The sequence below is a fragment of the Pholcus phalangioides genome, unplaced genomic scaffold (genome assembly GCF_987345545.1).
Source record: "Pholcus phalangioides strain wild (caught in Gottingen) unplaced genomic scaffold, Ppha-v1.0 ptg000007l_1, whole genome shotgun sequence".
Lineage (NCBI taxonomy): Eukaryota > Metazoa > Arthropoda > Arachnida > Araneae > Pholcidae > Pholcus > Pholcus phalangioides.
In genome coordinates, this window is record NW_028301600.1 from 48942335 (window position 1) to 48964407 (window position 22073).

General features: G+C 34.7%; 1 protein-coding gene across 1 annotated transcript in view; it reads right to left on the reverse strand.

Annotated features, from left to right (window-relative positions):
- The window catches only part of LOC149085415 (uncharacterized), a 41208-nt gene extending 24278 nt beyond the window's left edge, over positions 1-16930 (reverse strand). Inside the window, exons 1-5 of the mRNA XM_089233411.1 lie at positions 16306-16930; positions 1772-1860; positions 1256-1362; positions 380-642; positions 133-268 (exon numbers count right to left, since the gene is read on the reverse strand). Coding sequence (XP_089089537.1) covers positions 133-268; positions 380-642; positions 1256-1362; positions 1772-1860; positions 16306-16637 — 927 coding nt within the window. The 5' untranslated portion in view covers positions 16638-16930. The remainder of the gene's footprint in view (positions 1-132; positions 269-379; positions 643-1255; positions 1363-1771; positions 1861-16305) is intronic.
- Between the last annotated feature and the right edge of the window lie 5143 nt (positions 16931-22073).

Sequence of the window (22073 nt, forward strand, 5' to 3'; positions counted from 1 at the left end):
AATGAACCACAACGTTATAAGCATCATAATAAAATAAATAATGTAAAAGTAATAATTTATGTGTAAATGTGAGTAGAACAGGTTATGTTTATTAATAGCTGATTTTGGAAAAGAATATATTAGAATTTTCACCAGGTACACGCTGCATTCTTGTTTTTCGAGTTCTTCCTTCAGATCTAGAGCATGTTGAGCTGCCTCTGCACGCACATAACTTATGAGTATCGGTTTTGCGACTAACCAGTTGTTTTTCTTCTTCAGAGATCCAAACCTGGTTATTCGTAATTAAAAAAAAATAATAATGTATTCACAAAATATATAATTTCACTTAGTAATTGACTAATTTCATGTTTTTTAATAATTTTATAAATTAATTTTTTACCTGTTTCTCGTTAGCTGCACAATTTTTTTCCCCTGTTTCGGTTTCTGTACAGAAGGGAGTTCTCGTGAAGGTGTCACCACCGGCAATTCGATTGGCGTAAGGTCTGGAGGGTAAAGATTGGACAACCGATTATGATACTGAATACAAATATGATATCCTTGCCTCATGATATCTAATACTGATAATATGTTCTCTTGTTCAACGGATACGGGCCAGCCATTCCGCTCTAAAAACCTGTATTTGCATCTTCTTGTTTCTGGCAGCTAAAAATAGGAGAATAAAAAAAAACGCGGGAAACGAAAATTAAAACGAGTTTTTGAAAATATCTTGACAGAGAGACTATAAATTTATTGATTATGGAGCTTCGTTGAATGATGAGAAGGAAAATGTTGCTAATTACGCGGAAACGTGTTGCATGGTGATTGAATAACAGCAGCTTGTCAACAGTATGGCAGAGAATTGATTATGACGCGAAAAACACGTGGTAAAATACATCGTTCTAACTGTTTCCTCTTACGAGTAATAAAAACAAAAACTTTCACGAGATATTTGTTTAACCAAAGCTGCTAAAAGATTATTGATACACGTGCTTTTGACAATAATGCGGAAATATTCAACTAGTCACCGAAAAGAAAATTAAGTTTGCAAATTGGTAAAACATCTTTCAGAAAATTGATACTCGAAATCGATTTGAATAAGTATACAGTCTGCCACTATACTATCTAATGTCTGAAGTCGATAACTTGTATATGTAGCCATTTATTCAAACATCGTGTATGCGTGAAAACAAAATTTTGATAAATTTTTAATACCAAAGTTTAAAAAAAGTGGCTGTAGAAATTAAGCATTCTAATCATAGAAATATTCATTTCTCACCTGCTCGTTTATTGCTTCTCGGGCTTGAAATATGCTAAAATGATAATCTATGAAAATGAAACCAAGGCAATCACCGGTAGCCGTCAAGACACCAACTCGTGAGTGATCTGTAATTAAGAAAACAAACAGCTCTATAAAGTCACACGTAGTATGGATATATTATTTGTGAATTGAAAAAAAAAATTGAATCACTTTTTAATTTTGTCTGACCATAATGCTGTAACCTGTATATGCTTTACTGGTGCTAAATGTATAATCATTCAATTTACTAACTCGCCCAAAAATACTGTTATAAAATGATTAATAATCACACTCACACACAGGGTGAAGCTTAGCTGTGATTCTTTTTAATTCTGTTTTTGAGGTGAGCCTCGCTTAATGATTATCATAGAGATTCACTGGTTAATAACAATGTGTATGATTTGGAGAATTATTTCGTAGGATTACAGGACTCATTTCACACTAATTCTACCCTTAATTGTTTTACATTGAATATAATGGAAGAATGATATTTACCGAAGCTTTTCTTGATCATCACAGTATTATTTTCTTTAATCACATGCGATAAGTGAACTTTAGCCTCCTGTGGAGAGTAAAGAGGCCATCTGTAATAAAATAATAGAAAATGTCATATTTCCTCCTCTTCAAAAGGTTCACTATTAAATAACTTAGATACCTATAGGTACTGTATTTTATTTTTATAAAAAAAAAAAGACAAAAGAAACTAGGAAATATCGAAAACTCTTTATTTTTCTAAATCGGGTACAACCCTGGTCTTCCGCCATTAAGGGGAGTTTTTTACAACACCGGTTCTCAGCCAGTGCCCTGCGGAGCTCTTGGGGTTCCGTGTGCACTCCTTAGGGGCACCGCGGTCGCTCGAGGGAAAAAGCAGTAAATTGGAAAAAGATAATTATAAATATTTTTAAATAAAAATGAATCTGTAACTTTTATGAATAACTAAAAAATATACCTATACTCGACTCCGCCGTAGAAATTATGTACCAGAGAGAGCTTCGCGAGTCAAAAAGAGGTTGAGAGCAGCTGTTCTACAGTAAAGAGAAACCGTCGAAGAAAACATCCCCGTAAATCAGAAATTATAAAATCGAAAGTGATAACCGACCAGACAGAGCTCTTTCAGTTTTTTAATGATAGTGCGAAAATGATGACAGACTGCCAAAAAGACTTATCTAAGTCTTCAAGAGAATGCAAGCATAACTTCCCTTCGAACATTAGTTATAAGAACTATTCATGCACTGTAAGCTGTATGGAAATGTTTCTCGAAGTGTACGTCACGGCTCCTGGGGGCATCGCCAACCTTTGTCAGAGGCGAGCTGGAGATACTGATTTGTGTGTGAGAGCTGTGGTCACTTCCTACGGTCGAGACGGGGGTTACGGGGGCTCTCTGTCTCACCACGTTCGCAGTTAGACGACCCCCCCCCCCAATTCTCTCCAACTAAATATAGTCCGATAATACAAGTCTTAAAGAACAACACAAAAGAATTGACACAATTCTTTCGATTTCAGTGGAATGAATAAATGCCAGGACAATGCCACCGGACTTAATCCGTTGCCGAGATCTCTTCCACCCCCAGCTTCGTTGCAGACTCTGGAACAAAGTGTGTTCACGCAACGGTCTGAGTGCTTATCTAGTGTTGTGTCTGATTTTTTTAGTGCTGCCATCTATATTTCAAACTATGAGTGAAGTGTTAGGATTGAATATTTGTACTGTTGTACGTCTGTTGCTCTTTGTGGCGAAACTTTGCAACGGGGAGATCGGCTCGCATTCGAGTGTCGAAGCTGGAAACCATAGAAGACCAACTACGGCCGACCACCGCTGTGACGCCGGTGGGGTTCGAACACGGGTCCTCGCGATGAGAGTCTCGCACTATGACCAGTCGACCATCACAGCGATTTCAGTGGCATAATTTCATGTGGACACAGCCCCTTATAACTTCAAGCTATTTATAATATGAAATAAAAGAAGGAAGGGATACACACACACACTATATATAAGAAGATAAACAGAAAAAGAAAAGCACGAAGAGGGCCTATATTTTGTAGAAGTGTCTCCAAGTTCTCCATGTGCGGAAATGCATCGTGCGGATCTTTTTATGCACTGGTGTGCGTGTGATAATAAAATTAATTAATTACTGATAAACTATTTATTGATAAAAGTGTCAATTCATCTGTATAAAATACATTGTATTTTTATTTTATAGAACTTAATTTTAGTTTCGATTCGCCGGTTAAAATCAAAATCGTCAGGATAAAACAAAAACAAAAAATAAGCCGATTGTTATTTAAAGTGATGATGTATATAATTCTGAAAAGTGAGAAAAAATGAAATGAATGATTATTTTTTGCTTTTTGCAGTCATTCATCAGCTGGGTAGACTAGTAAAGATGAGATGTGCATGCGATGATGCATGTGAATCAACCTCTAGTATGGCTGGGCAAACAGGTGTCCGTGAACTTGTTTGCACTTGGCCCATTTAGACATTTCCGTTCTTTTTCTTCTTCTTCGACAATGTTCAAAATCACCGCCGTGGAAAGAATGACTCATCGAATACATTTAAAAAGCATCGGAAAAACAAAAAGACAGAGAGGCTATCTTCAGGCATGCGGATCCCACGAGGAAAACCGCAAAAAGACCATGATCGCATCATGCCATGAATACAGTAACAAATGCTATTCGCTGCGTGAGTCATCAATCACCTTATAGATAAAGAAATCATCACACACATGAAACATTCAAAACCGAAACTATTCACAAATGCTTCATTACTTTCTGTGGTATCATTTGCACAGTTTCGTTATTCAAATTAACACGTGCAGAATACTTGATTGGGATTCCAAGGTGAAATTCGAATTTTATCGAGATACTATCGGTAGCAGTGAGTTAGTTATAACACGATATAGACTGACATTGATGCATTATGATATGACTTATTTTTTAAAAATTAATTTTCACTATTGACGGTACTTTAAAGTACCACCAATTTCTTAACCCCCGTAACATTCCTTACGTACGTTGTTGGGTGTCGGTATTTTGAAGTATAAAGACGGTAAGTATAACTACTTTTTATTTTACGATTACCAGATGACAGCATAAGTGTGGACAACTAGTCTTTTAAATATGATAATTAACAAAATTTAGTTAGATGTTTCGTCCCTTTAAAAGCGTTTACTGCATTACAGAAAAGTGCGATGCAATAAAACACTACTGTTACAAAATGTTCCCTGACAAATGTATAAAACAGATTATGGCTTTCTTGGTGGTAAAATAAATGAATATTCATTATTATGCATTATTCAACATAGTTGAATTGGTATTTTTTTTTACTGTAAGTGCTAACGAAACTTACAAAAGTACCAGGTTAATTAATTCGTTATGCACGAAATAATTTTTTGGGAAAAAAATTTGTTTTTGTTTTTATAGGCCTTAATTAGACCTAAAATGACCTACCCCAAAAAATTTACATGATAATTGTTGAATTTTTTGACTGTCAAATAAGGGAAAACAACTGAATTTCGAAAGTAAAAGAGTAGCAAGAAAAGCTTCCCATGATTTCATTCAAAAACAAAACTTGCAAACGAAAAGATTTTCAAGTTGAACGACGGAAGACGAGTCCTTTCAGACAAAATTGAAAAATTATGCTATTAAAACCTCATTCTCGGAACAAAAAAAAAAATCTTCGTTTAACTTACATTACTTATTACAGTGATGATGATGAAAGACAAAACTACAGGAGGTTTCAGTTACCATGTTAACGATAACAAACGTTTAATTGCTGCTGTGATAACTTATTTGGAACAACAATGTCCCCCTTTAGTCTTTGCACCATAAATTTCAAATCAAACTGGTAATAAAGATGAGAAAGACAGTTCTCCAATAGCAGTTCATATACAGGATGTCCTGTAAGTCCTAACTCGACCTTCTCAATAGAAAACTTTTCCCTGTACTCCTTGATTTGCATCTACTGAAAATAGGACAGAAGAAAGCCTACTTCATAACAAAAGATATGTGATGCATGGATCATATTCTCTCTCCCATATGTGACTTTAGGGCTATGCTTATAGTGTAGGTTCTCGTATTTAATTGTTTTGGGGGCCAACGGAGGTGGAATGAAATCATGTATCGTTCAGGTTAATGAAGTTAAAATTGTTTTGGGGTCAACCGAAGAATTTGTTAATTATTTTGAATTGAGTATGTATTATTTTTTTTTTATAAGGATGGTAATCTGAAAATACAATTTGCATTAATTCAATTAACTACAGTGTAAATAAACTCTAACTTCCAGAATCTCATGCATGACTACTTTGTGTAAACTTTGCCTGGGTTATACTTTATATATACACAACACAACGCAATGGAAACCAGGGAACGGTATTCGCTTACGTACTTACGAGAACGGTCTCAAACCCGAACGGGCTGACGCTATTTGGAAACTTTCCTAATTGAAAGTATACCTCTCTAGGATCTAGGGTTCGCCAGTAAAATGCCATACCCCCTGTTTGTTATGAACCCTGTATATTATAGTGAACTCACTTTACTTCACGACAGAAACGCGCAACCACTGCTTTTTTGTATTTTTATTTTATGTTTTACGATTTCCTTTGCTACTTAGGATGAAACTTCATCCAGTTCCGAAACGCTATCTACGCTATATTTTGAGCTTACCTCTACGTTGTTTCTTTTTCATTCAATCCTTTGTTTGTATTGCGTAATTTCACTGCAAAATAAATTCTAATGCGTTGAACGTATAATGAAAGAAAGAAAGCAATTACTGGCGTACGCACGTGCTTTTAGATATGTCTCAGTTACGATAATACATAGATAAAGGCTCAATCGGATATTGTGGTATGTGATCGCAACTTCTCGCACCTGCTGCTCGGAATTCAGTCCATCTCTCGAAGTTCATTAACTTTAACACACCGATCAGAGTGAAGGTTGGTATGTCCGTGAATAGCACGCCAGAGTCGAGTTACGCCTCCTTTCCTTTTGCGGGAAAATAAGGTGTAATGCTAGTAATTACTAGGTCCTGTTAAGGTGCCTATAAGTGTATTTCAAAGAACTCTAGGTTCTGTTACTGGGGGGGGGGGGTGGTTAATACTTAGGTAAAGACAACCATAATTTCTTATGTTGGGAAATGTATCATATTTTTCTCATAGTTTTTTGTTGCTCATGAAAATTGCTTTTTTTGTTTGGGTTGCTGAATTTTTAAATTTTTATTTGGCATCCATATTTTTACTAGCATTTTCTTTTCAACCACCTCGTTAGGCAGTTTGCCTGTTGCAGACTTCGTATTCGTATTTGTGCTACGCCGTAATTACACGTAATAAAGCCGTTACTTATATAGCTTTAAAAACTAATTTCCAGTTTCTGTGGCTAATTTAAAGCCGCGGGCCTATTAAATTTTTTTTCTGACTTCACGGGATTTTAATTAATTCTTACAAGCATTTTTTATGTATTTATTTTTAATACAGTGTTGTAAAAGCAATTTTTTTAATCCAGAGTAATGCCTAATGTACATTATAAAATTCTCAAGAAAAAATTGAATGGTAAAGTCAAATTCGCTACATTCAATTTTATTTCGATATCATTTTTTTTAGTTCTTGAATGAAAATTTCATGCGGCCTATACAAAGTTGTGGCGTATAAATAAATGCCATGGAGTTTCTACGAAAACTTTTTTTTCGAAAAACGATCGGAAACGATGAGAAAGAGGAGAAAAAAGAAGAGATGAGAAATGAGAGAGAGAGAAAAAAACTTATGTTGATTCCTCCAAAAACTTTGAATAGGTCCCTGAAGTCTTTGATATTCAATATGGTGTATAGACTGATCCGCATGGTGCATTTCCGCACATGGAAAACTTAGGAACAGATCTGAGCCTTTACGCTCATAAATAGCCTGAAGTTATAAGGGGGTATCCACATGAAATTGTGCCACTAAAATCGTTTTTCATGCATATTTGTGATTGAAATTATGGTTTTTGTAATTTTTCCCATTCCATGCAATATGAAGGATTAAATTTATTAGGCAAAAGCAAAATAATCTAAACTTCCTCAGAAATCAACATGCAATCTCAACTACATTTTTTGGTCATATTCGCAATATTTTACCAGCATCTTTGGTGGATTCAGAAATGATGTTTAGATATCTCTGGAATAAGTTCGATAGGCTCTCGATTGTATTTAGTTGGTTTCGATTTGGTCACGATTGGATTCACTCGGTGAATTTCAATCCAAGTGTCCGAATGATGACTCATGCTTTTCCAACTAATTTTTCATAGTTTGAAAAAATATAGTTTTTGACACTGTCACTCTGGAGTCACATTTTCGTCTTCGAAGAAGAAAACATCCTTTAATGGATGAATACATCATTATGTATATTCTAAAATATTTGATTAATTTCTTACCCTAGGATCAGAATAATAGGGAAAAAACTCAGATCACAACGCTTCCTACCTAAGTAGGTGCAGTAAAATATGTTATGACATTTTTTTCGTAGGCAATGTATTATACGAAGTTAATTCTTCATTAAAACACGCTACACGGAACAATACTGTACACAAAATTTTTTGTCATTTTCCTCAATTGGCGAAACAGATTCTAAATTTTTTTATAAATACTGTAATACTTTGACTAATTAATAATTGACTAGCTAATGAATTAACTTTTTTTTCATTTTGAGCCAGCCAGGGGAGTACGCAGAATCGATCTTTGAAGGAGGTTTGAGACGGGAGTACAAGGAATTTTCCTTCGATGCTGATTTTTTTTTTTACAAAAATATTTAAAAATATTTTAAATTTTATTGTCTTGGATGCATGCATACATGCAGAGGCGTACGCGGGGGGGGGTGCTCAAGAGGCCCGTGTTCCCTCAAACCGTTTAAAAATTAGAAAAAAATATCTAATATTTCGGTTAAAAGATGGAATATCTAAAGAAAATACTCTTTATATGCTATATTAAACAGTTTCTGTTCATTTATATGTTTTTTGAAGGGTGGTAACTCAAAAGTTCTCGGGAAGAAAATTTTTGTGCGCCTCCAAAGGTCGACCCTGCGCACGCCTTTGCATACACGCATCTTATCTTGCATGGTGCACACCCCCCCCCCCGGCCTGCGTCCACTCTAACATACGCTTCTGTTCTGAGCATCCATAGGTCTGAAACACTTCCGACTAACCTGCCTTTATAACCAAAGAGTTCTTTCTTAATTATATCCTTGGTGTTAATTTTGTTTTCTCAGAATAGTATTTTCAGCAACAATTTCAAGATTGCTGGTGGCAATTCTATTACGTTAGCATCAGTTTTTTATGGTGAATGAAATGGCATCAATAATACAGCATATTGTGTCTGATGCAATATTTCACTAGAAAGTGAAAAAAATCATCACTCTAAAATAAACTGGAGATGGGACGAATATTCGGGTGCTATTCAGTATTCGGCCTATTCGGCTCAAAAGAATAATTTTTAAGTATGCTCGGAAAAAATCATTCGGCATTTCGGTGTAGTAGAATCTTGAATGTTTGAAATGAATGTTGTACTAGTTGAACTTCAACAATGTGATGTGGATACAGCCCCCATACTACTCCTATTCACTTGAGAAAGGAAAATAAGGGATAGAAAGAAAAACAAAGGAAAAAAATTCAAGAATGGTTGTGCTTAAATATTGCCAAGTTCCACTTATGCGGAAATGACGTTGTACGGATCTGTCGCCAAACCATTCAATATTACCACGCCTAAAAATAATATCACAATTGATGGGTGGGCCAACGGGGACCACAAGTCAGAAAAAGTGGCCGAATTATTGGATACTTTTGAAAAAAGACAAGGTTTGTTTGTGTAAAATTGATCTCGATATCAAATTTATTTTGGGAATGAAGTAATGTAAAATATCTTAACTGAAATTCATAGAAACTATTTTCTACATACTCTATACATTTTATGACTGGTTAATCTAAATTTTATCCAGTATCATTCATCTACACTTATGCATATCATTCATCTATGCTTATTTATACATTTCTCCGAACCACATTAACAATATCAGAATTTTTTTATCGAAGTCTGATTGCCTCACCTCAAAACTGAAAAATGATAAAATCTCTTTTCAATATCTCCTCTCACAAGTTATATATAAAAAATTTCCAAGTAAAATTAAAAAGTAATTTTAATTTTATTTTCGAAAGCAAAAATGATGTTCCTGAAAGCTTTATTTATTTTAGAAGTGTCTTAGAGGAAAAGAAATACACACACACAAGCAGAATTATTCGTTATCTTCTTACTCAAGATACAGTATACACGAGTTCGGATACAGGTGTTGCCTCCACAGACTTTTTCCCTTGATATAAGGGTTCAAAGGAAATAATTCACGTCACTGAATAGACTATATCAAGAATTTGCCTGTAAAGTCGGTTCCGTCGCCTGCTTTATCTCAGACTGAGATAAGATGAAAAAAAAGAATCGCAGTTTTTTCGTCAAACAAAATGAATGCACCAAACAAAAGTTGGGGGAACGTTTGTAAGATAACATAAATCTTGAGCCCGAGTAGTTACCAATTATCTTTGCTTCAACCTTCAGTTTTTTTTTCAAGTATGCAATCATTGTAGATATTACATAAGACATTCTAATTTTTTAGATAAATTAACCGTTTTTTTACTGCAGGAAAATGCGACAGTAAAGTGAAAAACAGAATGATTTCGAAAGTATTTAGTGAAGTTAATATCTTTCTTTCAATCAAGTGAATATTTCAAGTTGAGAACCACAACCGTTACTAGATTTCTGTAGATTCAAATAAGTAGTAAATCACCATGATTCATTTATTTCAACCACATTCTTTCACATATCCCTCAAGTTACAATTTTTTATTTTTTTGTCTTTCAATAATTGCCCAAAAATTATCGTATTCCATGAGAAATTCTGTGGTGTTTGATCAGAACACGATATCTCCAAAAAATGGCTTTTTGATCTAAAAGTAAGTTTTGCTGATTAGAAGTGAGATAAATGGACAAATACGTGCGTACGGCTAAACAACATGCTGATGTATGATATTTTCATTTGCATTTGTGTGTATGCTTTAGTTTTGATTTTTAAATGACAATAAAAATAGTTATATCTCAAAAATGTGATTTTGGAGTTATGTTCTGACCAAACACCACAGAATTTATCTCATCTCGAAAACGTCTATTGCGTTGGAAGAATTTTTTTTCCGAGTATAATAATTTAATAGCGCCGATAGGAAAAAGAGAAAGTTTTTTTGAATATATTCTGCTCATGTTATTATAAAAATTGTAAATACTACATATAGAGTACACACGAAAGACACTATTAAGAAAGTTATCAGCTCCATCCGGTGAACAATGACAGTTTCTGTGGTATCAATCAGAATGATCTTCAAACACCGGTTCTTCAAGAAAAAAAAAGTTGATTTTTTTTTTCTAGATTACTGTGGAAGTACGGTATTGTTATGTCAAGAAACGTCTCATCCAAGGTCAGAAAATAAAAAAAACCGGATGAGGTTGGGAAGAATATAGCGAGAAAAGATTTATTCGCTTATATACACATAGAGAAGCTCTACACGAGGCTTCTCATCGAATTCAACTGAATAGCGAGTGTTACAAGCAAGAATGGCCTTAGTGTGTCCGTCTCAAAATTTAGAAGTAAAAATGTACCCAGTAGAACTATTTAAAAACTTTATGATATGAGAAAAAGAAATGCAATGCAAACAAAAGAGTTTATCTGAAGACACGCGGAAATGATTGAGCCATTAAACAATATGCAATGTGAGAAGTTTTGCACCTGCTTATTTGCTTGACATTGACATTATATCACCACAGTTTGCGATAAAAACAAAAAAAAGGAAAGAAAAACACTACTGCGACTCATTTTTCTGCTGGTTGTTAGAAATTGAAATTTGGGAGGCGAAATAAATTACATGCCATGCCTAATGCTGTGGATGCCACAATCGGTAAATCCTGGTTGATGCAGGCATTTACCTTAATGAGGTTCAAAAAAATAAAAAGTTCGAAAAATGGAATAAACGCTTTCATTTGAGCTGTTACGAACTGTTTCGTTGAGTAGGAGATAATGATCAGTACGATAAAAACGGTAATTGGTAAAAGCCTGTTTTGTTTGACTGATTATGTTTTTCAAATGAGCGTATGTATGTCTGTGGGTTCGGTTTTTAATTTTTAATCATTCCTTTAAACATACGCCCCAAAATTTTTTAACAGTCCAGTTTTGAATAATATCTTATTTGTTTTTATAGTTATATATGCAATATAAACAAAAAACAAATTGTGTTGATCCCTGGGATAATGCAGTCGACGTTCGCTATAATGACCCCCCCCCCCCCCGTTCAACGACAAATGAACTTCATATTAGGAGGTCGTAACATCGAACATTTGAAAAAAAAAGCTTCTCAAGAGAGTTCATATTTGGACGGAATGAGAAATTATATCATTTATTTTGTTATAATGTGAAAGTGCAGTGAAAATCCATCAGCATAGAAAATAACAATAAAATTGTGATACTTAATTACGTGCACGCACCACGTACCGAATTTTCCAATATCAGGGTCAAACACAATTTTGGTAAACGAAAAACACGGATATTGTACACTTCTATGCAAGAAACAGGAGGAATAGGACTACGTTCGGAACGTTGTATTAGATTGTATGGTTTTTGTAGGTCGTAATATTTGATAAGTAACATAGATCGAATAGGTCAAAATTTTGGACTTATCGTACCGGTCGTTATAACGGAATGGGCGCAATATCACATGGTCGTTATAAAGAACGTCAATTGTACATAGAATGTCATGTGTAAGTTTTGCATTTGTGTCTATGTCAAATAAATTTGAATTAATAATTATAGTTTTGTATGAAACTCAATTTTTTATGTAATATCTGTTGCAGTGAGTCCGTATTTTCAAGTTGCCACAGTTTATTTGTAAATTGTTTAATGTAACAAAAATAAAATACTTTTTTTATTATGACACTAAATTCCACATTTCCCACCATTAATTATTTTCACATTATAACTATTTGAAACGCGATAATACATTGAAGTGAACAGTGTCGTCTGTTTTTCCTGCCCGAATTGTACGGGCCGAACTGTTCTCTCCATAGAATTTCTGCTGCCCCCTCCCTTTTTCTGCCCTTTTCAACTTCCACAGTACCCGTTAATATATTATTAAAATACTACACTGGTGAAATAAATTAAGAGAATTTGCATATTTTATCGAATTTCATGAAAAGAACTGAACTGAATGTAAAACCACTGCTTCTAGACAAAAATGCAAATCTTGTACGTCAAATACGTAAGCGTACACGTGTGTGTAGGCGGAGCCAGTAGATAAACAGGCTTTATAAGCACGCGTAAGTTGACGCATTTCGTTCGCTAGCACACCTCGGCGAATTTCTTGGTGTTATTTTGCAGCAATCGGTTAATTTCAAATTGTAACAGTAAAAATGAGTAACCACCAACGTTTAGATGATGGAATGAGGTGGCGAATTGTGGGGAGGCTAGAAGCAGGCCAATCTCAAGTCCAGATTTGTAGAGAGCTCAATTTAACGCCCAGCGTCGTGTGTAACTTATGGAAACAGTTCCAGGATACCGGATCCATCGACAGAAAGCCTGGGCAAGGTCGTCCAAGAGCCACGACGGCCAGAGAAGATCGCCATTTGTCGATTATAGCGAGGCGTAACAGGAGTGCTACAGCTTCTCAGCTCTCTCGTGACTTTTACGCAGCCACAGGAACCCGTGTATCAAGGGTGACTGTTTCCAAAAGACTTCATGAGAGAGGGTTGTTTGCAAGAAGACCTGCTGTTTGCGTCCCGCTCTCTTCTACGGACAGGAGAATCCGTTTATCATGGTGCAGAGAGCATAGAGATTGGAGTATGGATCAATGGGCGACCGTTCTCTTCACTGATGAGTCCCGGTTCAGCCTAAGCACCGATTCTCGCCGTACGTTCACATGAGCCCCAAAGCAGAATGTGCCAAAATCTTCGCCAAAATTAGCGCTACTTCAGATCAATTTGGAAGAATTTTAAGAAAAAGTGAAAAAAAAAAAACCACTATTACATGTATGGGGATTTTTACCGCAGAACATCTCCAGTCAGTTGAGGGCTCGTCGCAGAACAGTGCTAAACATTCTGCTTTGGGGCATATGGGGACCCGCTACCTACCCTCCAATGTCCGCGAAATCGACCATTATGGCGGAGGAGGTTTAATGGTCTGGGCAGGCATCATGTTGGATCGCCGCACACCTCTCCATGTCTTTGAAAGAGTCACTGTGACTGGTGCGAGGTATAGGGATGAGGTCTTGGAGCCCTATGTTCGCCTTTTCAGGGGTGCAGTTGGCCCTGAGTTCGCGAGGCCACATAGAGCTCTTCTGCTCGACGATTTTCTAGAGAGTGAGGATATTGGCCGGATGGATTGGCCAGCCAGATCTCCAGACCTTAACCCTATAGAACATGTCTGGGACGCTCTGGGGAGGGCAATTGCAACTCGCAACCCCCCTCCGGGAACCAACGAGTGGGACCAATTGCCACAGGAAATGATAAACTGCCTTATTTCAAGTATGAAATCACGCTGCGAGACCTGTATATCTGTAAGAGGGGACCATACCCCCTATTAATCCATTTTTTTGTTTATTCTGCAACCGCTGTTTCATACCTTCCGACTCCAACGAGTGTTACGCACGATTATGCGTGTGTATTACAATTATTGAATGGTTATTTGTTTTATATGGTATCAATGTATGTACATATCAAATTTCATTAAAATCGGTACAGTAGTTCTAGAGATAATCGACCAAGTCTGCAAATTTTCTTAATTTCTTACACCAGTGTATATATATACGATTTATGTACAATACATCATAAGTAATGTGAAATTAATAATTAATATGTATGCCATAATAATGTGAAAAAAATGAGTAAAGAAATGAGTGAATAAATTTCATTTATTCTAAATGCAGGAAGAGGAATTGCATATCTGCATTTTTTTAGATAACTGAATTAAGTCAGCTTAAGTAATTCATCAACCTGTTTGTCGTGTCGGAGTTACGGTGAAAGAAATCGGAATTCAAACGTCATCGATTCAAAAAATAAACAAATAAATAAGAATTTTTCTATTGTTTTGAGCTTTTGTTGGGTACGTGGCTAAAGGGTACTGCGAGGAGCAAAAAGGAAATAAATTGTTATCAGCTGTTATCAGCAACTATTGTAGCTGGTATGCGAGACATCACCACTATGACAAGAATAAGGCATTTCATCACGTGTAAAAGATAAAATAGCCATTTGATGAACGTTATTTGTTTCTAACGATGGCGGAAAAGAAAAATGCTTAATATTGCAACACCTTGAGCAAAAATCATTCATGCTTCGCTGCATGCTTATTTTCTGAACTTCTAATTTCACAATATTTTCATCCAAAACAATCAACTAAAAATATATAACAATAAAAATTTATAAATATAGCGATTCACTTTTAGAGTTTTAATTCATTAAAAAGTTATATATCTACATAAATATAACAGTGAAACTACTAATGATGAGAGTGATGTCACTCGTTTCTTAATAATTTTCTACTGCGACGAAAAAATCATCTCAGCAGTAACTGTAATAAAAAACGTTACAGTAGTTAATAAACTTTCAGCGAAACCACAAACAGAAACCACGTGGATCTCATATGTAATAGCGAACTTCCGTCAAGACGATGAAAAAAACAACTAGCTGAATGAACACTTTAATTTGATTAATGTGTCAAATAAAGTTTTACAATTCAAGATTTTCTATCAAATGTTATATTTCGAATAGGAAATGCAACAACGAAAGCAACGAAAGAAATATAAAAAGTCTTACTATATTTAATCCTTTCCAATTCGAAATCCCGAACTCGTTTTGGCCAATGTCCAAAAACAAAACTTTTGACGTTATGACAACGTCCTTTGAAGTTCCGTCCTCGTTCTCGACCAAATAGATGCGGTATTGTTGTTTGTTTATTAGATTTTATTTTTATTTTCCGAAGGCTGTTTAGTTTTTGGTTTCACATTCATATTTCGAGCGTCACGAGAAAGTATAAGCTTTTTTTTAATACCATTCTTGACGTAATAATTGAATAAACGATCTCTGATAGCATAAATATAGTATCTGCCTCGTATCAAAAGTGGAGTTGTTATGCGGATGTAAGACCTTTATATACGAGGTTAGTTGAACTAGAATATATTAAGCATTTATAAATAGCATTTTAAAAATAACTGATTTTTTATGGCTGATTAGATGGTTGAACCAGCAGCTATGATGAGTTTTTCTATCATGCCTTAAATCGACAATAGTCGATAGAGCCTGCATCGTGTACGGTTAATAAAATTTTGGCGAGTAACAAACAGATAAAAAAAAATTGTCTTCTACATGGAGGAAGTACAAAAGTGAATTATAAGTTCATGTATTCTAGGAACAAAATAGTTCATATTCGAATTATTTTAGTATGCTAAAAGAAAATGTGTTCGAAGTTTTTATAATTTCAATTTAAAGCGATTAAAGAAATTGAAATTATAAAAATAAATCACTGATGTAATCATTTTGTTTTAGTGATTTGAAGTATTGACGCACCATCAGAGATGATGAAAAAATTACTGATACTTCAAAAAATGAGTAGCTATATACATATTGGCATACGCAAGGTGGTTGAGCCAAGACTTTAGCGTTATTTTTGCAGTAAAAAATCAACACCACCCCCCCCCCCCCCGCGATAAAACATGCGTACACAGGCTATGTAAGTAATTTATAGAGAGAAGTAGAAGCGGTGAAAAAAAAGAGATTAAATAAAAACTTTTAACTTCCTTAAATTTTTTTACAACTGATAGCTGAGATAATCTAATCAAACGTCACTTTAATTATTCATTTCATTCTATTCTAAGAACAAACAAGACTGAATGACTAAGAAGTGAGATTAATTTGGGGAGTTCTAAAAACAAAAGGTATTTAAAAAATATTCGTTGAAGAAATTCAACATTTTTTAAACTAATGGAAAACTAACTTACCCTTGCTTCGTAAGTATACTGAATGTACCTGGTAGTGAAAGAATTTGATTGCGCAAGGTCCTCCGAAGCTCGTCAACGAAAATGTCAGTATTTTCGAGTATAATCGCACCGAGATTATAAACGTGATCTGAGTAATTGATTTTATTGGTATTTGCAATCCGTTCGTCAGCCAGAAGCACTCCTATAAGAATAGGAGATACCCTCGACGACGACGAAGTCTGCGACGACCTGATAGGTTGAGAATTACCTATATCATTATGAATATTTCGATCGTAATTCACGTCAAAATTTTCACTATTGCAGTGAAATCCGTCCATCAGTTCACCTGGCATAGCCGCATACACATACACACACAGGCACTCGTGACAATCCAGTGACAGGCACAACCTTCTCTATTTATTTTTTTTAATACACGTATATTCTAAAAACACGTGTAAAGAGTCGGGGAATCCGAATGGTCACTGGTGTTTGTTTGGCAGACACAGAGTACAGCTACGGTTCATGGTCGGCTGATCTCGCGCCGTGCGTATCACGAGACACGTCACACCAATACAACGTACGAGTGCCAACTGAAACTCAAACACGATTCGACTTGCTTCTTTTCCAACGTACGCAAAGCCGGCGTACGACGATATCATACGCATAGGGTTTTGTAGGACAACGTGATGCGATTTCCCTTTTATTATTACGGGTTTTTCCCCTTTTTCAGCAGCTCGTTTTTCCCTAGGCGATTCCGGCTCATAACTCTGGCCTATTCATGAAAGCGGTTGGTTATTCGCTATATTGGGTTAGGTCGGTCGATGGCTGTCTTTTTCCCACAGCTCAACTATGACTTTACAGCAGCAAGAAAAACAAGGAATACTACTGTTCCGTAATCACGATCACTGAATGTTTTCGTTTTTTCTTTTCACGGTCTGAAAATAAAGAAGAGAGGGAAAGTTATTTTTTTTTCTACCTCATAAACGTTATCTGGTCCATCTTTTGTCAAAAAAATTAATTTTGATTGTTCACAATAGTGACTACAAGCTATAAGGGAAAAAAAACCGGAGGACAAGAGCAAATAATTTTGTAAAAAAAAAATCCAAACCCAAATTGTGTTAAGATAAAAGACAAAAATTGATAATTTTGGCTTTCGAATATATTTTTTTTCCCCAGAATTCAACTGAAATAATTTTTTGAAAACATTGTAATTTAGTTGATGAGGTTTTCACAGCCATTATTTGATGAAAATGGTCTATTTGTGTTCGAAGACAAGAGTTAGTTCTCAACTTTTCCCCAACACTAGTGGTTGGCATCATCAGGAGAATTGACAAAATTTTCGAACTTTGATCCAGTTTTATCGATTCTCTTGATGATGCCAGCCACTAGTGTTAGGGAAACGTTGAGAACTAACTGAAACGGAGGACGATCTTCGAACCCGAACAGACAATTTACAATGTAATTTGTTATTAATTTTTTTTAAACAACGTCTTCAATAAATATGAAATAAATAAATATATGATTAGAATAACATGAAAAAAATATGAATAATGCATGCGTAAAGAAATATGAAAAAAGATGGAAGAAAATTCTCAAACCATCTTTTTTTTTATTTGAAAAATGTGTTTCTATCAAAAAATAGCGCGACTTTTTTTAAATTTTTGGATGTATTTTTAGGTATGATTGATCATACCTATAAAAATATCATCCATATTTTTTTCACGCATTATTTTTTCTCTCAATCCATATTGAGAAATTAGCCTTATGTGTATTTCTAAATATTCTTGAACTTTTCCTTCATGCGGTTATTTTCAAATTTTAATTTTTTATTTTTATGTGTGGGAAAGCTCTTTCACTTCTTAATCTGTAATGTAATTTATGTTCCTTATTGTCGAACTTATTGTCGAATAATTTTTTTTGCTGTGTTCAGTTGTCTTTACTTCTAAAAATATTCACACTCGCATTAATTTTTTTTTATTAATTTCTTTACACTTATGTTAGGTTTTTTTTAATATAAAATATTAATTTTTTTTATTTTCTGATACATAATAGTTTTATGTTTATTCTGCTACGAGCACAATACATATTTTCAAGTATAAATAAATTTATAATGATATCTTTTCATATATTTATTTTGATGTATTCTGAAGATATTCTCAATCGTTAAAAATTCATTACTATCATTTTCTTGTAACTTATTTTTAAAGAAAGTCTCTATATACTGCACTTTCTCACGAATTGCATATTTCGTATACTGAGATGACTAAATATTTATTTCTGAAGAAATATTGTTACAAAAATTATAGTGATTATTTATCATTTATTATGCCATCTTTCACCTGTAAATAATCGATGTCGCACAAATCTGCAATTAAGAGATTAAATTAACTTCAGAGCATAACTTTCAAGCGACTTTGGTGTCGCATATCTTTGTAAATCTCACCAAACTGACGGCATACATAGCGCGTTTGATGGCAGCTCCGATTCGGCAATGCCATGATGCCACACAAGAAATGTAAAGATGACACACGAAAAACCTCGAGATTTTTTTAGAAGGTTTATTAATATTTATATAGTGGCGCCGCCATAAGAGAACTAGAGCAGTTGTAGAAATTTTAGTCGGAAGACAAGATCGCGCTCGCTATTTTTCGGTCACGTGCAGTCACGATCTTTGTTTTTTTAGAATGCACCCGTTATTAACTTCTTCATTTTAATTTAAGACCTATCATTAACTTCTTCATTTTAATTTAAGGCCTATCATTAACTCTCACTTTATAAAACATTCGTAAACTTCTGATTTAACGGACCCCGATTTTACTTTGAATTTAAAGGACAAAATTTCGCAACGATTTTTATTTTTTTAGATTTTTTAAAATGATTTAAAATTAAGGAGTAATTTTTCGAAGGTACAGGGATTTTATTTTGGAACAAGAAAATTATTCCAAAAGACATAAATAAAATGAATCGGCGTAGTGTGCGAATGTTTTATGAATGAAGCATTTTAAGTCCACCGTCTTTGATTTTGCTGCATAGAAAGATGAAGTCACTCACTTTAGTCAATGGAAAAGCAGATTTAGCAATAGACGAGATTGCTAACAGGGCTGCTTTCATCAGACTTGGCGTACGGCGCGAAAATAATAGAAGGGGGCCCCTTTTAGTCCCAATTTTTTTCTTTCTTCTGTGAGTAAGGGGAATCGAAAATTTAGGAAATGAAAATCATGGAAATTCGGAACGAATCCAAGGAATCGCTTCAGAGTTGATGAAAATTTAGAATAAATGAAATAGTTCCAGAATTGATGAAACTTCAGAATTCCAGAATTGAGCAAAATTTAGAATAAATAAAATAAATACTTTTAGAATTGATAAAAATTTAGAATAAATGAAAGAATTACTTTTAGAATACTGATGAAAATTCAGATTTCCAGAATTGATGAAAATTCAGAACTTATGAAAGAAGTTATTGTTACCGTGAATGCAGGGCCTCCCAAAACGCGGGACCCGTTGCGGCAGCACCAGTTGCACAACCCGTAAGTGCGGCTCTTCCTGAAAAAGATCTCAAATGTTTCGTGATTCGATTTCCATTATCATAAAAAGATAGACGGTGATTATGGTAAAAGCGCAGGGCCGTCATTTCAACTTTTTCAAGGGAGTAGGGCAAAGAACATGTACTCAATGCATTTATAATTATATATATACCATTTTTAGTGTATTTTCAAAAGCCGGGGGGCAACGGCCTCCCCCTGACCCCCCAAATGACGGGCCTGTAAAAGTGGCGTCGAAAATTGCTACCGGCGATAATCAAACGGTGTGACCTTGGGCGCAGATACGGGGGGAGGGGCATTGCCCCCCATCCAGCGTCAAAGGTAAAGCCGACTGATTTAATGTATTTACGTATATATGAATTGACATCATCCTCATCATGCTCCCCAGCAACCATCGTACCCCCCTCAGATTTTCAAATCTATCTCCGCCTATGGGTGTGCCGTTATGGTAAAATTGGCTAAAGCACCACGAGATATTTTGAAGAAAAACTATATTGAACAAAATAACAGGGCCGTGACTATACCAACCAGTATGTCGCAGCATTTTTAGATGCATTGAAGTGCCTCAAGATTAAGCAAGTGTCTGAACTCCAAACTCTGGAGAAGAGATATTTGAAATCCTAATCTCATTTCTTATGGTGCACGAACGAAATTTAATTTTTTACTTTCGCCGCAACATTAGAAATCGTCCTTCGGAATCCCTGGGTTAGATAATGAAAGTTGTGTTATTGTATAAATATATAATGTTATTGTGTGACATTCTTTATTTTGTATCCGGAAAGTATAAAATAAACAAACATCTTAATTTCCAAATACAGTCAAACCTCGTTAGTGCGTTACCCGGTTAACGCGTCACTCCGCTTACCGGGTCACTTTTTGGAAATCCCAATTGTCCTCAAACAGGAATTGGCACAGCTAGGGCTTACTCCATTTAACGAGTCACTCCGCTTTTTTCTCTCCCAAGAGTGACTCATTAACGAGGTTTGACTGTATTCCTGATCGGTTAATTTATTTATGACCTCATGAGTAGGGCTAGGATATAAATTCAGAGAAACAAAACGAAATAATGTTGAACTTCGTTACGAAGTCGAAAAAATACAAAAAAAAATTTGTATCAAACGAATTTTGTATTAAAAAAACAGTGAATTGATTATGTCCAGAGTGGCAAATATTTAATTCTTATTAGGCAAAAATTATATTGGGCCAGTTTTTCTTCAGGAGGTTCGGCTATACTCCCATTTTAGCATTGAGTTTATTGATAAATAAGTATTTTTTTGAATTGTTATTTTCTTTATGGATTATGCATTTAAGCAGTAAACTTTCAGTTTGGTACAGAAACCATAATTGAAACAGCTATGTTACTGATTCTATGATAGACCTTTATATTATTGATTTTATAGAGGCAGTTGATAAATTGAAGAATTTCAGTTCAAGAATAAAACTGATGATTTAAAATAGTTTTAATTGCAATGTAATCTTGTTTTATAGAGCATATATTTAGTTTCTTACGGCATAAATGCATTTTTGAAAGAGCATTTTTAAGCAGTTTTTAGGTCATAAAAATTCTAGCCCCACTCATGAGAAACTAACAAAAAATTAGCAAATTTAGGAATTTATTATTGTGAAAATAGAGTAAATCTTTCACTTAGTCATGAGTCATGACATTAATATTGTAAAAAATTAAAAATTTGCAATTCAACCTTTTCATTCCTTTAGTTAGTTATATTAAGCCTATCATTCTGCGAAGAATTCGTCATTATCTATTTCAAGAACTACTGCCTCTAATTCTACGAAGTACCGTTGTTTATCTATTTCAAGATTTACTTTTGGCTTTTATTCATTACTGACTATTTTTTTGGCTCTAATTCTACGAAGCATTCTTTATTTTTTTTTCTCAGACCTACTTTAGGCTTTCATTTTACGCAGCATTAGTTATTGGCTACTTTTTGGCTTTCATTCTATGAGAATTCTTTATTATTTTTCTCCTGAACTAGTTTTCGCTCTTATTTTACGAAGCATTCACTATTATCTATATTTCAATATGTACTTTTGGCTATCATTCTACGAAACAATCTTCATTAATTATTTCCTGGCCTACTTTTGGCTCTGATGTTACGAAGCGTTTCACTATTATTCATTTCCTGACTTACTTTTGGCTCTCATTTTACGAAGCGTTTCACTATTATTCATTTCCTGACTTACTTTTGGCTCTCATTTTACGAAGCGTTCACTATTATTCATTTCCTG